The 16,628-nt window shown below is 36.8% G+C and overlaps 2 protein-coding genes across 4 annotated transcripts; one reads left to right on the top strand and one right to left on the bottom strand.

Annotated features, from left to right (window-relative positions):
- Nucleotides 1–4,514: 4,514 nt before the first annotated feature.
- Nucleotides 4,515–13,798, bottom strand: Pus1 (Pseudouridine synthase 1). Of its 3 annotated transcripts, none has more exons than XM_074103352.1 (7): nt 13,603–13,798; nt 12,001–12,232; nt 11,221–11,387; nt 8,209–8,488; nt 7,521–7,620; nt 6,966–7,121; nt 4,515–5,697 (listed from the first exon to the last, which is right to left on the bottom strand). In XM_074103352.1, the coding sequence occupies exons 1-7, from the start codon at nt 13,673–13,675 to the stop codon at nt 5,341–5,343; spliced, it is 1,365 nt and encodes a 454-aa protein (XP_073959453.1). In that variant the 5' UTR covers nt 13,676–13,798; the 3' UTR covers nt 4,515–5,340. The 3 variants fall into 3 exon arrangements, with proteins under 3 accessions (XP_073959453.1, XP_073959455.1, XP_073959454.1); XM_074103354.1 differs by having other exon boundaries at nt 13,682–13,798; XM_074103353.1 differs by having other exon boundaries at nt 13,678–13,797.
- A 1,857-nt stretch (nt 13,799–15,655) lies between these two features.
- On the top strand, nt 15,656–16,628 carry Teh1 (tipE homolog 1 phospholipid transfer protein). The gene has a single exon (XM_074103359.1). It carries the CDS (start codon nt 15,777–15,779, stop codon nt 16,554–16,556), a length of 780 nt encoding a protein of 259 aa, XP_073959460.1. The 5' UTR covers nt 15,656–15,776; the 3' UTR covers nt 16,557–16,628.

Genomic DNA, 16,628 nt, shown 5'->3' with positions numbered 1-16,628 from the left:
TTCAATTTGTACTTATCGCTAAACGAAGTTGCAAGTTTAGACAAATCTCCAATTTTTAGTAAATTCCATCGTTACATTCGAATGTGCTTTTTAAACAAAGTTTAACCGGTAATATGGTTGTAGGATCCGGATTTTATTCCATATTTTACACCATGCAATGGACACAATTATAGCATGGAAAAATATGAGGCATCTGATGTAATTGTTATATTAATGATTAATTTATTTTTTACAGATTTTTGCAAGCTGAACCGAAGAGACTCCAGTTAAGGCAAAGAAAATACGCCCTAACCCACCAGCCAGCTTCGCATCTAAGTACGTCAACCGCATCGTCTTCAAATCAAAATGTGAGTACAGAAATTAATGATAATATTGAATGTTCTGTGTGCCATGTGTCAGTATCGCGAAAATATTATACAAATCATTATTTATAATTTTATTGGTGAATTATTCATTTCTTACGACCATCATACTGTTACTTTTGAATGAGTAGCTCACCCGTCTTGTTCTGAGAAATATCGAACCCCTAATTTTGTACCTGTGTCTTTTTGTGTTTTTGTGCATAAGTAGCGTAGTAAAAATAAGCAACCTGAGTTTGTATGCATAGGAAAAATTCGTGTCTAGATTCCTGTCCAGCGGTGGTGTAGGGGTTATAGCACGCAGCACGGATTGCTCAGGACCTGTGTTCGATTCCCAGCGCTGGTCTCTTTTTCTGGTTTCTCTGTCCATCCATGCCTCAGTTTATATTTTCGATACAATTTAAGTAACAACGTAGTCTTGCCATAAATTCTGTCCCAACTTTTTCTTAACTTTAAATTTATTTATCGAACGTTCGATTTTCATTTGTTTCTTGGTTATGCTTAAATAGCCCTTTGGCTGTGAGAAAATGCATATTTCGATCCAGTCATCATTGCCCTGAAGATGGAGTGTGGCATCAAAGAGAATCGTGTCGCAGTGGTAGCGTTATACAAGTGTCATACGCAAGTACACATTTTCAAACTGCTGAAACGTTTAAAAATAAACGAAGAAATTTATCCATCGACACATGAGCATCATTTTTTTTTAAATCAACATACTGATGTAGACACTTTAGGGGAGTAAACTTGCAGTTTGAAATTTTGGTTTTCATGGATTAATGATAGCAAATATCTAGAAGAAAACCCAACAGGAGACGATCCCATAGGTGCATCACTTCCAAATATGATTTCATCAATACACTAGTCAAGATATTTCAGAGAGTAAACTTATAGTTTTCAATTTAGGTTTTCATGGATTAGCGATATCAAATATGAAGAAGAAAATCCAGCGGGAGACGATACCACGTGCGCATCGAGTCCCAACAGAGATCGAAATAGCAGGGAAAAAGTTTCTAATTAAGCAAAGATTTATAATGACCATGGTAGACGGAAAGGTCTGCGATCAGACAAGGCAGACAAGCTTGTGTCTAAAAGTAGGTTCTACATATGTGGAGCAACTTCAAAAGATTTTAATAAATAGGACTATGCCTGAGACGTGAATTTTGAAGCCCTTGAATTCGGCAAATCAGTCTTACACGCCAGAATTCGCATATTTGAATCCATTTTTTACATTTGGCCTAGAAACTCGCAAGTGAAACAGTACAGGATACGAAAAACAAAAGAGGAGAAAGACACGGAAAAACGAATGAAAAAGAGACTCAAGGAAGGTTTCGCACTGAAACAGGTCTAATAATAGACAGGTACGTCTAAATCCAATTTTGGGAATACAAATGACAGGAATACCAGCAGAAGGTTCTTTGAGGACCCCAGTTTAGCTGCAGAAATAGAAATAACTGGCATCAATTATGAGCTAATTTTATAGACTAGAAGTCATTTTGGAAACTATTTCAAGCGAGTTCAAAATTGATCGTTTAAAATTAAAAAGATATGCTTCAGAAACTGCTCGTGTTTATAAGAATCTTTATGATTGACATCCCTCCAGAGCAGCTCCTATGACGCCAACAATGCACAATCTTTCAGCCCATGGCGCAGTCAATTGAATTTAGCATTATTACGTTTTTCTCCCTTTGTACCGAACTAAATATTTGTATTTTTGCTTTTTTGGCAATATATTGTAATACAATAATTTTATATTTTTATTAAGAAAATACAGTTTTTGTAAAAATAAGTTTTTTTTATAAATTTTTTTTTGATACCAGTTTTTATGCTTAAAAAATAATTTTGGTTGCGTAGATCTTTGTGTGTGATGTGTCACATGAGCGTCAAGTTCAAATTTCTTTTGATCAATACATCTGAATGTAGAGATATTTTAAATATTACCTTCCAGTTTTAAATTTTGATTTTCATGAATAAGCGATGGCAAATATCTAGAAAAAAAGCCAGCGGAAGACATCATCAGGACACATGAATGTCAATTTCAAATTTTCTTTGATCAATATACTGATGTAGATCTTTTAGAGAATAAACGTCCAGTTTTAAATTTTATTTTTCATGGTTAGCGATAACAAATATCTAGAAGAAAACCCAGCGGAATACTACATCATCAGGACACATGAGCATCATTTTTTTTAAATCAACATACTGATGTAGACACTTTAGGGGAGTGAACTTGCAGTTTCAAATTTTGGTTTTCATGGATTAACGATAGCAAATATCTAGAAGAAAACCCAACAGGAGACGATCCCATAGCTGCATCACTTCCAAATATGATTTCATCAATACACTAGTGAAGATATTTCAGAAAGTAAACTTATAGTTTTCAATTTAGGTTTTCATGGATTAGCGATAGAAAATATCTAGAAGAAAACCCAGCGGAAGAATACATCTTCAGGACACATGAGCGTCAAGTTCAAATTTTCTTTGATCAACCAACATACTGATGTAGTTATTTTAGGGAGTAAACTTGCAGTTTAAAATTTTGGTTTTCGTGGATTAGCAATAAGAAATATCTTGAAGAAAACCCAGCCGAAGACGACATCATCAGAATACCTACATGAGTAATTAAGTTCAAAAATCCTGTGACCTAAACGCAAGTTTTGAATATTTTAGAGAGTAAACTTGCACAATCTTTCAGCCCATGGCGCAGTCAATTAAATTTAGCATTATTACGTTTTTCTCCCTTTGTACCGAACTAAATATTTGTATTTTTGCTTTTTTGGCAAAATATTGTAATACAATAATTTTATATTTTCATTAAGATAGTTTTTGTAAAAGTAATTTTTTTTTTATTAATTTTTTTTTGATACCAATTTTTATGCTTAAAAAATAATTTTGGCTGCGTAGATCTTTGTGTGTGATGTGTCACATGAGCGTGAAGTTCAAATTTATTTTGATCAATACATCTGAATGTAGAGATATTTTAAATATTACCTTCCAGTTTTAAATTTTGATTTTCGTCGAGAATCGATGGCAAATATCTAGAAAAAAAGCCAGCGGAAGACATCATCAGGACACATGAATGTCAATTTCAAATTTTCTTTGATCAATACCGCAATGACACATACCTTTGTGTTGTTTTTTTGTACCTAATAATTTTGTTGTCTTGTGTTGTGAATAAATGTATTTTCTTTCTTTCTTTCTTTCTTAATATACTGATGTAGATCTTTTAGAGAATAAGCATCCAGCTTTAAATTTTAGTTTTCATGGATTAGCGATAACAAATATCTAGGTGAAAACCCAGCGGAATACTACATCATCAGGACACATGAGCATCATTTTTTTTTAATCAACATACTGATGTAGACACTTTAGGGGAGTGAACTTGCAGTTTTAAATTTTGGTTTTCATGGATTAACGATAGCAAATATCTAGAAGAAAACCCAACAGGAGACGATCCCATAGCTGCATCACTTCCAAATATGATTTCATCAATACACTAGTGAAGATATTTCAGAAAGTAAACTTATAGTTTTCAATTTAGGTTTTCATGGATTAGCGATATCAAATATGTAGAAGAAAATCCAGCGGGAGACGATACCACGTGAGCATCGATTCCAAATGCCCTTTCATCAATAAACTGGTCAAGATATTTGCGATATTAACTTCCAGTTTTCAATTTTGGTTTTCATTGATTAGCGATAGAAAATATCTAGAAGAAAACCCAGCGGAAGAATACATCTTCAGGACACATGAGCGTCAAGTTCAAATTTTCTTTGATCAACCAACATACTGATGTAGTTATTTTAGGGAGTAAACTTGCAGTTTTAAATTTTGGTTTTCGTGGATTAGCAATAGGAAATATCTTGAAGAAAACCCAGCGGAAGACGACATCATCAGGATACCTATATGAGCAATTAAGTTCAAATATCCTGTGACCAAAACACAAGTCTTAAATATTTTAGAGAGTAAACTTGCAGTTTTAAATTTTGGTTTTCATGGAATAGTGATAACAAACATCTAGAAGAAAACACAGCAACGACGTGGAACCGAAGCCAAAACCAAACAGAGACAAGACGCATAAGTAGATTAAAAGAAATAGACTAACGTCTATAGACAATAAACGTGAATAGACGTTAAATCTCATGGAACAACATTGAAGTATTTTTAAGTTTTTTTTTTTTATTTACTTAACTGTTCAACCACTTCTTTCTGGCTACTACATTAATATCAATATCGTCGTCAGCAAAGTTACAAACATTTATGTATTAAAAAGTATACTTTTAGGGGTTAATAAACAAAACATTAGAATAATCATTATTTTAATTTACATTTCCCAACAAGGATTTATCATTAATAATTTGAATATATATATTTACATATATTTAAAACTATATTAAGTCTAAAAAAAAACCTAAAATATCCTGCTAAAGTAAATGAAGTCAACTATTCATTTGAAAAACACAGATTATGTAAAGTTATAGTAATTGGGTACTTAAGATTCCTTGAAAAAGTATATATTTAGTCCGTCAGTTACCTTATCAGAATGTATTGGACACGTATTTTTTCTTTCATCAATCAAACAAAACATATATCCGTATTTTTTTTAAATCAACAAAATAAAAAATAACCCCTGTTTCATCATCCCTTGATTAAATTTATTTGACGAATAAATGTGATGCCGTCTCTGTTTGTTTTGTTCCAGTAGACGGAGACGGCATCACATTTATCTGTCAAATAAAATTAATCAATGGGTGGTGAAACAGTGTCCAATATATTTTGAAAATCTAAGTAACGGTTTAATTATTTTTTTAGGAATCTAGCGAATCCAATCATATCCGTATCCAAATAGCGTGAAAAACAGATATTGTACTGATTTTATTGATTCATAAACATCATATTTGAATTTCATGTGTTGGTTTTAGCTGGCGAGATGTATAATTACTTGTCTCAATTTAAAATTACTTTGATGACCAGTAATGTACATCTAAGTCTTTTCTATTTCACTTTTTTTACTCTCTCCATTCTCCTCTCTTTCACCACTCACTTTGCACTCATTCCGCTCCATCTCCTTTTCAAGATTTTTTTCATCATCCTCATTCTCGTCGTCACTTTCGTCACCCTTTTCATCATCTTTCTCAGCCGGTTCATCTTCTGAAGGTTCATAGGAATGTTTTTTTAGTTTCTCTAACCATAGAGCCATGGAGTCATCCTTCACTTCGCCCTTCACTATATTAGGGTAGATGTGATCGTGAGTGAACTTCTGGACGGTCTCTTCTACCTCTGTCCATGTGAGGCTGTCATGGCTGTCTTTGAACTTGGTATCATACCTGTCGTAATGAACCTGTAAATAATTCATTTTTATGTTAGTTTGAAGTGTCAGCCTCATAAGCCGAAATTGACCACAGATAAAACAGAAATTATATAAAATGTGTTCATTAAATAGCTGGAATTTATTCAGAATCGAGAGAAGGACCTTTTAATAAAATTCCACTATATTTTAAAGCGCAAAATACAAACAGGACGGCAGCGGGTCGGGTCGTTAGTGCGGGGGGCCTATTTACGTGGTTGTATATGAACAACAGCACATCATACCGACGGCCGGCGCGGGGCGGGTCGTGTGCAGGCCCCACGGTGTGATGTTTTTATATCCACTCACATGCTTTTGGCAACTAGTTGCCTGTCAACGCTCTTATTTTGTTATAATAGAGTTCAACTCAAAATTCAAAGCATGTGTGGTTATACATACAGCCACGTAAACAAGCCACCTGCACTCCCGACCTGTGTGTTTTGCGCTTAAAGCAGCAACAGACTGACTATATTCGATCTTTTCGGAAGAAATGTTTAATAATATATTATTTACAGGGCCCAGTTTCTCGAAGCATATTAGTCTAATAATATTAATGTTTTGTCACATAATGTGACAATACACTAATATTATTAGACTAATATGCTTTGAGAAACAGAGCCCAGATAGCGCGCGAATGAATGCAGTCGAGACCTGAGGTGAAGAGCGGGAGCCTCTCCCCCCGCTAGCCACACGCCCCGCCTCAGTCGCCTTTAGTGTAGTGCTGTCCTTGATAGCTGTCGTACACATATCGATCGTATTAAAACTAATGTTGCACCCCGTATTTTTTTTGTTTTTAATGATGTGATTGCTGATCCGAGTCCATCAAGTTCTCGTTCAAACAGACGTGTTTTTATAATTATGTATATAAACAGGCCTTAGCACGAAACTTTTATTTGTTTCCGTTTATTTTTGTTGACGGCTTAATCGAGTTACATCCATCGTGTTGAGTCACGTTGCGACCACGATATGGATGATACAAATAAAAGGTTAGGTGCTGTGCTGAGTCCTGTTTATATACATATTATGTGTAAAAATCGAAAGTCAAAAAAATATGATAAAATGTGAAGATTAAATTAACATTTCTTTTACAAATTTATCGACATACCTTCTATATGTCGATAAGTTCGTCATCATTAATTCTAATAAGGTCGCAACACTATCGCATTCCTGAGCTCTGCATTCAACTCGCGCGCTATCTGCATATATATAAGTAATGTCACACAAGAGCTTTGCTTTTTTATCTAGTCGTTCCAGTAACTTGCCTTATCCAGAACAAGCCCTAAACCAGGGGCAGTGGGTATCATAACCTTGTCCTTTCCGAACACTTTGTCCATTATAGACATATCGACAAGGCCGCGGCACACTGCTATCGTCAAGCCGACCATTTTGCGGATCTGATGCAGCATAAAGCTCTGGCCCTGTAGGAAAACATAAGTTTGAGAAAAGCTTTAGGGCCTTTGCTAACTCGCACGGGTGCTCGGCTTGACGCGGGAGCAACGCTCTGTTTCAATTGTTTTTAATAGAGCAGGGACCCACCTTACGCAGCGCTGCTCTATGAGATAAAATAGAACAAGCACGCCGCGCCAGACAAGCCGTGCACCTGCGCCAGTTAGCGGAGGCCCTAAGTGATGTCGTATCCGGTTTTAGATCGGGCCCATCTCTTCCCATGGATGTCGGAAAAGGAGACTATGGGTCTGTCTCTACACCTATCGAAGCGGTATTGACTTTAGCCGATCAAAAAAACCCTTTATGTCCACGCAATAAGAGCGAAAAAGCCCCTTACCCCTATACCCTATTTGCCTGCAAAACTAACTTACCTTAACTAATAAAACAGCGAACTCCATCTCTGATTCCACAAAGACTTTTTCTACACTAAAGCCCATCATATATCTTGATGCTGACGGATCATTGAAATGCCTGAAAATTACAATTAAATTAAAATTTTACTAATTACAAAATGGAAAAAAAAATAATTATAGGTTTAAAAAGGTTTGAGAATTTACTAACTTGATCGGGTATAAAACTGCAATGACACATTCTGTTATACTTATTATACTTACTACGAAGTTCATAGAAAGAAAGAAAGAAAGAGCCAAATTAAGATAAGGCGTTTGATTTTTTTGACAATTATTCTTTCAATATTTTTCATAATATATTCTAGCAAATTCGGATTCGGAAAAAACGATTAGTGGAAATTTTCTGATTGAGGTCTAAAGTATCTTCCAAAAAATATTGCAAATTATTCCAAAATTTTCAGGAATTTTTGTGATGTTATTTATGTAGCGAATTGGGATACATTTTATTCAGTTGCATAGTTAACTTTTTATACATATAATGCCCAGTTCACATTATTCCAGTAAAATCATAGGATACATTGCGGGGTCACAATCCAAATGAGTTCCATAAGATCGATCAAGCACCGCAGTGTCATGCCATTGGAACGGTTATACTGGAATAATGTGAACCGGGCATAATAATATCATAACATACATTATAGCAACTTACTTCTTCTCCGTAAAATTGTGATAGCACTTAGTTCCCTTATAAAAACCTAGGACACTATTGACTTGTTCAAGTTTCTCTGGTGTTATCCTATATTTCTTTCTGTCTTCGCCACTCTCTATACTGAGAGTAGGTTCAAAGGTATATGTTGGAAGAGTATAGCTGTATGTTCGCGCGTTGCACTTACATTTAGAGTTAAACTTGTTTGTTACTCTCTTTACGTCAAACACTCTTATGCAATCTGGTAAACTCTTGTTTATTTCTTCTACACTTACTTCTAATGCTGAAAAGAAGAATAATATGATTATTTTTTGAGTCTTAAACTGCACAAAGACTGGCTGCTTTCAATAGTTTAGTTTTTGTTTTGTTTGTTTTTTGTAAGGTATTGTTTGTTTAATAAATGTTTTTTTTTTATTTCTTTACTAGATATGTGGTTAAGAATGAGCATGAAGGATAAGTAAAGTTCAAACTTGTTTAATAGTTCTTAGTTACTAGTATAGATTTTTGTAAATTAAAAAAAGAAAAGAAAAACATGTACATTTAAGGTAAAAGTAACATTATATAAGGTAAATATTTTTCTGTTCCTTTTGTTAATTTAAAGGGCATGTAAGACTGAAACCAGCCTTATTTAAAAATATATTGTATGAGTGAGACAGAAACATGTATGTATGCAGGTGAGAGAAAGAGAAATAATAAATGAGTCGGAAAATGGCTTCCTTGTGTTTTATTTAGACGACCAGATGGCCTAGTGGTTAGAGAACCTGACTACGAAGCTTGAGGTCCCGGGTTCGATTCCCGTGTCGGGGCAGATATTTGTATGAAAAATACGAATGTTTGTTCTCGGGTCTTGGGTGTTTAATATGTAATTAAGTATGTATCTATATCTATATAATTATATTTATCCGTTGCTTAGTACCCATAACACAAGCTTTGCTAAGCTTACTTTGGGACTAGGTCAATTGGTGTGAATTGTCCCGTGATATTTATTTATTTATTTATTATTATTATTGTATCTTACAATATGAGCAGGTTAATATGAGTAGTACCTCTCAAGGGTTGACTTTTTACCAACTTAACTGACTTTTTACAAGCGAATAATGCTTCAGACGAAGGCACTACACTAGTCCCACCCACCGCCGGCGAGTATCAAGAGGAGTATTTTTTAGAATGAGAATTTTATCGCTTTTATCGGCTAGCGACAAATTTACATACTAAAAAGAAGCTGGACACCCCATTTACTTTTATTATTATTTCTTACTGAGTTTTTTTCTAACATTGTCATGTTTTTTTTTAGAAAAGTTTATAGTTGTTGTATTGTGTGTTGCAGTTCACCAATAAAATGGAAGGTAAATCTAATACACAATAATAAAAGTTCGGACGCCAGGCTATTTTTAAAGAAAATAAAACAGCCAAAACTCAGCAGATAGAGGAAATTAGGACTTTTTTTAACCCAAGCCGGGGACTCTGACGTTGCAATAAAAACTTGGTCTCACCTGATAGAGGCTCCCAGTTCTCGTCTGATTTCGTCGTACTTGGTTAATGGACTCTCAAGACAAAAAAAACTTAAATAATAGTATTGAGCTAATTACACAATTTTAACTCTTAAAAATAACATTACGGCAATAATACGGCATTAAGCATTCGCCTTCTAATTAAAAAAAATTAAAGTAGCAAGCCAGAAGGGCATGTGGAATTACACTTCCAAATTCAAAATTTTATAGTTCTTCAATGAGGGCTATCGTTTTTTGTCTCACTAGATGGCGCACTGTTGCGTGAGGTTTTTAAGTGTGGCTTTCAGAGTCTGTTATTACGGGCGTTAAAACAAAGTTTAGATTAAAATCATATTTAAAACACCTTAAAACCGTACCATAAAAATATCCAGCAACCACAGTGTTGCTAAGTCCCGTTTTGTTCGGAAAAAAAGGAGGACAAAAGTTTCCGAAAGACAAAACTGTCTCAAAACACAGACATTCATTGCCCCGTAACGCATAATTGCCATAATTAATTTCAGGTTATGCAAAATATTCACAAAAAAAATCTTATTATAAATAAACCCGCGTAGCTCACCCAAAAACTATGAGATTTGACATTTCGGAGACCTCACGCTACACTAGCGCCTCTAGTGGCGAATTCATTCGCGATAGCCCTCATTATCTGACGTTGGTGCATCTTGCGTTAGAATAAAGTTTTCACTGACCGTTTATGGACGCAAAATAAAGTCAAAAACAAATACAAAAATTCGAAGCGTCACGGACGGGGTCAATTTTTCAATTTATAAATCTTCATCCAGCATGCCGAAATGCGATGCCGATGCGCAAAAATAGATCCCAAAAGAAGGAATGGGTATTTGTTTATATATATATATATATATAACGCCTCGCGGCTAGAACAATAAAGCCACAAGTTAAAACTTGAAAGAAAAACGAAATACCAAAAGGTTGAAAAAACAAATAAATGGTAAAAACTCACCGTTTTTTCCGAAATTAAATCATCTTAAAATAGTTCACACTAAGGTGAAATAAAATATAGGGCTCTAGGCCATTTCTAGCCAAAACACGCCTGGATTTCAATAGATTAATAAAAAAATCAAATTCAAGCCATCTTGATGGATGGTGAGATGAAAGGAAAGTGAAGAATTTTTTTTTTTAATTACTCCAACAAAACTACTGACCATAGAATCAAGCCTTATCAGCCTCTTAAGACTCCTCTAAACCAATGAAAATCAACACCTACCTCAATTGTTTAATAATTTGTGACAGGTGCGGTTGAAACTACCCTAAAGTACTATTTTTTCTAAATAAACTGTCAAAACGATCCAACTTGGTTGTAGAGTTGGGTATACAACACTACAACATCAATATTAAGTTTTTTTTTAAATATTGATATTACAGCACTGGTGTAACTCTGGCAACATTTGTGTGTAATAAACTGTCAAGTTGGTTCGCCTAATTCTGAACTAGAGTATAGTTTTCATCCATTTTTAACTATGTCTAATGAGTAAGGGACAATACTAACGCAACTTTAGAGACACAACCTGTCGGGCCGCTGATACTCCTTTATCTGTTCTGGAGCTGCGTTGAAACTGTGTATTCTGTTGGGTGTTGAAGTCATCTTCATTTATGTACTTTGCTTCCAATAAGGCCTTGAGTAGGTCTTCTTCTATTGTTTTGACACCAGGGTTCCTGTTAGATGTTTCGAAGAGTAAGTTTGTTAGTTCTTTAAGCTGTGCTCATTTTAAGGCAGAGTGGAGCAAACATACTGTTGCAGTCTTCTTATATACTTAACATAAACCTATGCCATGATATTTTCGACTTTTACTGATTTTAAAGTAGTTTCCAACTAAAGTTTTATTTGCGCGTATAGACTCCCCCACTAGCGTCTTTCGAGCGTCGACGCAACATCGACGCCGCGGCGACGCGACGCCAGCGCTGCGTAAGCCACGTTCGGCAGCCGGCCAGCGCTGGCGTCGCGTCGACGCCGCGTGGACGCTGGCACAGCGTCGAGCACGGTTTTGGAAGCGCATGTACGCGCGTGCGGATGCGGTTTTTTTTTTCGTGTTGAACACGCAGGAATAAGCAGAAAAAAACGCTAGTCTGAAACCGCCCTTAGTGATTTAATGATTGATGGACTAGTTTTGATGTTTCATCAAAAGCTAGTTTAATCAAGATCGTTTTTAACCAAGTTTCATTAAAATCGGTTTCATTTTCGAAATATTTAACTCAGGAATGGAAATGTTGGAGGTATTCAACTTTTTTTAAGTTGGATATGCTACCCTTAACTCATGCATAACATTACCTTTGCATACCGTAATAGTCAACCCCGCAGTAACCCAGTAGCATGGCCATTTTCTTCTTTTTCACTCTCTCAAAAGGCTTTTCTCTTTTCTCCTGTGTTTCCCCATTGGTTTTAACATTATCTTCCCACTGTCTCTTTCTAAATCGGGTCTGCTTCTTGGTTTGGACTATTTCTTCAACATCTGTTGTGTCGGGGACTGTATCCATGACTGTTATGTGCCGAAGTTGGAAGCCTGAAGAATATTTAAAATCTTAGTAAACAAAATAACAAAATTTCTTAATTTGATTGTTTAATAGGGACATCTCTTGTCCGGGTGAGCAGTTAGTTCCAATGGAATGTTAAAAGTTTCTTGATGAGGGCTAAAACATTGATGTAGCTAGTGTCGCTGCTTAAATGACTAAATAAGAAACAAACAAGCTAAACTAGTGTTTAACAGTAAGGAACAATCTTGTCTTTGAATTGTATCTTTAGAAAGGCATGACCCATGTAAGCGAGGAACTTAAATTGTCATTAATATAAGTTGTGTAAAATATTGAAAATTTAATAGAGTAAATATAAATCACTCAACAAATCGCCATCACCATTCAACGAGTGAATGCTGCCAGCCTTTTGCATGTCCTTAGTTTAGGTGTTTAGTTAAATTTATTGTTATTTTTTCTTAACTTGTGTATTTTGAATCCAGAAATAAATAAAATAATTTATCTAGATTTAGGCACACAATATATTACTCTTTGGAGCTGAATGAATAAATTCAACATCAATATCACTAGCTGCAGTCACTAGTACCAATATGCAATAAAGCATGCATAAATATCTGATATGACTATTTCTAAGGCTGGTAGGAGCTGTGAGATCCCTACTAATATTATAAATGCGAAAGTAACTCTTTCTGTCTGTTACCCTTTCACGTCGAACCCACTCATGATGATGAGAGCTACTCCGTAAAGATAGCGCTAAACATCCTACTAAACCCCGTGGTAAAGGAAGACCGCCATCTACATGGTGGACTAATGTTGAGAGGGACCTGAAAGCCCTGAATATCTCACCAACGACAACCCAGGACAGAGCGTCCTGGCGCCGACGTACAAGGTACAGTTGAAATGGGAGGGGGGCAAGAAGAAGAAGAGATGTTGAACCCACTCAACCAATTTTGATGAAATTTGGTATATAGGTAGTTTGAACCCCAAGGATCAACATAGGATACCTTTTATTCCGGTAGAGGGCGCCACCGCGCGATAACCTAGATCCGCGCAGACGTAGTCGCGGGCATAAGCTAGTATATTTATATATGAAATAAATTAGTCCTGGTACGCGAATCAGTTTATTCGATAGTTCAGTAAATATTTTAACCTGGTTAACTTAACATCTCGAAGAGATACACCAAGCAGAACAGTAGATACTTAATTCGAAAACCATAGCTTACAAAACTTTAAGGTTATCCTTACGTCAACCTTATCCTTACCCTTTTACAGACAACTAACGTTAAAATAAAGTACGGAAATCGTATAACAAACATACACCGACTTGGCGCACAAGGACGTAAAATAACATAAAAACAAGAGCGAGCCATGTGCAACAAAGTAAACGAAATTTGTATTGTACCTGGTTTGAAAGGAAGTCGAGGTAAGTTTTGTCTTAGAGAATTTACAAATAAGTTAAGTAATGAGACGGACATACCTACACTGATTACAAAGTTAAGAAACAAATAAAACTTATTTATTATTTACAAAATACACTGAAATCAACCGGCTACACTACACACACTTTACTGGTGGCGTAGCCGCCATTTTTTTTAATGAACGAATGAAATGAATGAAGTGAATGAACAATTACGGACAGTGATGTGCTACAACGTGAACCACGTTAAATTCCGGTTTTTGTTAAATGTCATTCTATACCCGATTAATCGATGATTTTCATAGATTTAGTTATATTCAACTTGTCACTCGTCTTGTCGTTCTCGTCAGCTTAGGCAAGGCGGAATTAATCAAATAAACTGTTAAATACATATGGGATTCGCGCTGTCATCGTTCATCCACCATTACCTCTCATATTTCGTTTTATAGATTTTTTTTACCGTACAACGGCAAAACCTACTAGACACTGGCAAAATTGTCCTCCAATGGACAGAGCCATATTTTTCTAAAAAACTAACCAAATATGTAAATCCATACTAACCCCCTTATTCATAAAACTTAACAAGCCTATGTTAACTAACAAATGCTTTGTCCCTTTCTAACAAATACAAATGTCGAAGTGACAGATAAGGACAAACGAATTTTAGCGGCATTTTAACTAAAATAGGTCTGACTGTCGTTTATGAATAAGGGGTAATACTTTAAATGCGGAAGTGTGGTGTTTGTACGTTGTATGTTTGTCTGTCTTTCACGTCGAAACGGAGACGGATCGTCGTGATTTTTAGCATAGAGATAGTTTATGGACCAGAGAGTGACATAGACTACTTTTTATCCCGGAAAATGCACAGTTCCCGAGGGAACAGCGCGCGATAGCAGCGGCAAAAGCTAGTAAATTCATAAGTAAGTAGTTTGTCTATTCTATAAAACTTTATTTGATGAATAAATAAATGTCACGCACAGAACAACTCGGTAGGCAGTACGTAAGTTGACCTAGTCAGTCCTAGTCTCAAACTTAATAAAACTTGTACTTTGGGTAGGTACTAGACTAAACTGGGCATTTTTATTTACCGTTGTACCCTCAGTTTATCTCTCCGATTTCAACAAAATTTGGGAGGTGGACTCAGTCCATGATTCCAAGCTGGAAAAATAGGGTCTCCAGATGTGTCCCCGAAATACCTAAGTATTGTATGTGTATGGATGTGTCCATTTCATAATAAAACGGACATTACCTATTGCGTCACCTTGTATCAGCTCTAATTACGTTTTGTTGTACAGTAGGTAGAGTAGAGATTGATTAGGTAGCAATCGCTTTCGGTTAAAGATTTTGCAACAGCTTGGTTAAATTAAAGTATAAGCCATCCTAAACCTACTTATACCCATCCATCCATCCCAGCCTATATATACGTCCCACTGCTGGGCAGAGGCCTCCTCTCAGAACAAGAGGGCTTGGGCCATAGTTCCCACGCGGGCCCAGTGCGGATTGGGAACTCCACACGCACCATTGAATTGCTTCGCAGGTTTGTGCAGGTTTCCTCACGATGTTTTCCTTCACCGCAAAGCTCGTGGTAAATTTCAAATGTAACTCCGCACATGAATTTCGAAAAACTCAGAGGTGCGAGCCGAGGTTTGAACCCACGACCCTCTGCTTGTGAGGCGATAGGTCAAACCACTAGGCCACCACGGCTTACTTATACCACAGAATAATTAATAGTACATACTACCGTGGGTACTTATACTATGAATCAGTGCCTATTTTTGCTACTTACCTACCTACATAGTTTACACACAAAATATGGCAAAATATCTTAAGCATTAGGAAAATAAATCTAATTTGCTGAATGTGCCTACCTACAAGACATTTATATTTGTATATGCCCTCGGGCGCAGCATAGTGATACAAATCTATGATCAGTGTGCCAACTATTTTAACCTATGTTTGACAAATACATTATTTGTATTTGTATTTGCTGTTGCTGTTGTTCAGTTTTAACTCGTTGCGAGAATTAGCTGTCTACCTATTCCATGCTTTTAATTAGGTCACCTGACCCACAATACTAAATAATTTAGCGTCATTCAACAAACGACTTGATAACAAATTACATAGCATCGCAATGAATCCTGAATGAGCTCGCATGGCGCATGCCCAGTATCGACGCATGCGTACGCCGCAACAACTGCATTTGGGACACCAGGTATTCAGTTCAACATGGGTTGACGCAGTGTCCCAGTGTTAGTAAAATGAGTGGTGGGAGCTCCGAGAGATTGGTCGTGCGGCCTTCCCGACGCAGGGGAGAAACGCGTGCGAAACTAACACGGTACATCACTGTTATGCTTGCCGCTTTACTCGGCGGTGGTACATCAGCTCTACTTTTCCTCGTACCACTGTATGCGGACCCAGCTTTAAGTGCTTTAGCGGCTGACTTCGACCCAGTGCCAGCGGAATGCGTGACAGAACGAAGAGACGATCGCTTAGGATTGGATAACTGCACGTGGGCATCTTGCAGAGAAGGCTGCACAAGTGACGCATACAAATGCACGCAACTGCATGTCAAGTACAAAGCGCGCGGCGACGAATGGCATCCGGCAGTTCTCTTCGTTAACATAAAGGGCTGTGGCTATCCTCCTATCGTGGATTGCGAAAATTTTACCATCAGCTACGGCTACGTTGGAGCGAGATACAGTTGCTACTGGTCCAGGGCGGACACTAGTGTGGTGATTCCACGCTGGTCGAGAGGGGAGCAAGTTGCGACGGTGACAAGGACCCTGGCTCTTCCGCTGTTTCTGTCTGGCTGTGCTGGCATCGGGCTCTGCGCTTTGCACTGCGAGTGCCGTCCACGGCGCCGCCGCCGCCCCCCACGTCGTCCCCCGCGTCTGCCAGCCATATCCCCTGATGATGCATCGGTCTACCGGCTTGCCTAAATGTAATTTAGGTACAAAACGAAACTGGCACAATCATAGTGTGTTTAATTTTTAGGTTTGTAAATAAGATTT

The sequence above is a fragment of the Choristoneura fumiferana genome, chromosome 20, assembly GCF_025370935.1.
Source record: "Choristoneura fumiferana chromosome 20, NRCan_CFum_1, whole genome shotgun sequence".
NCBI lineage: Eukaryota > Metazoa > Arthropoda > Insecta > Lepidoptera > Tortricidae > Choristoneura > Choristoneura fumiferana.
This window is presented reverse-complemented; position numbering and strand designations above follow the sequence as displayed.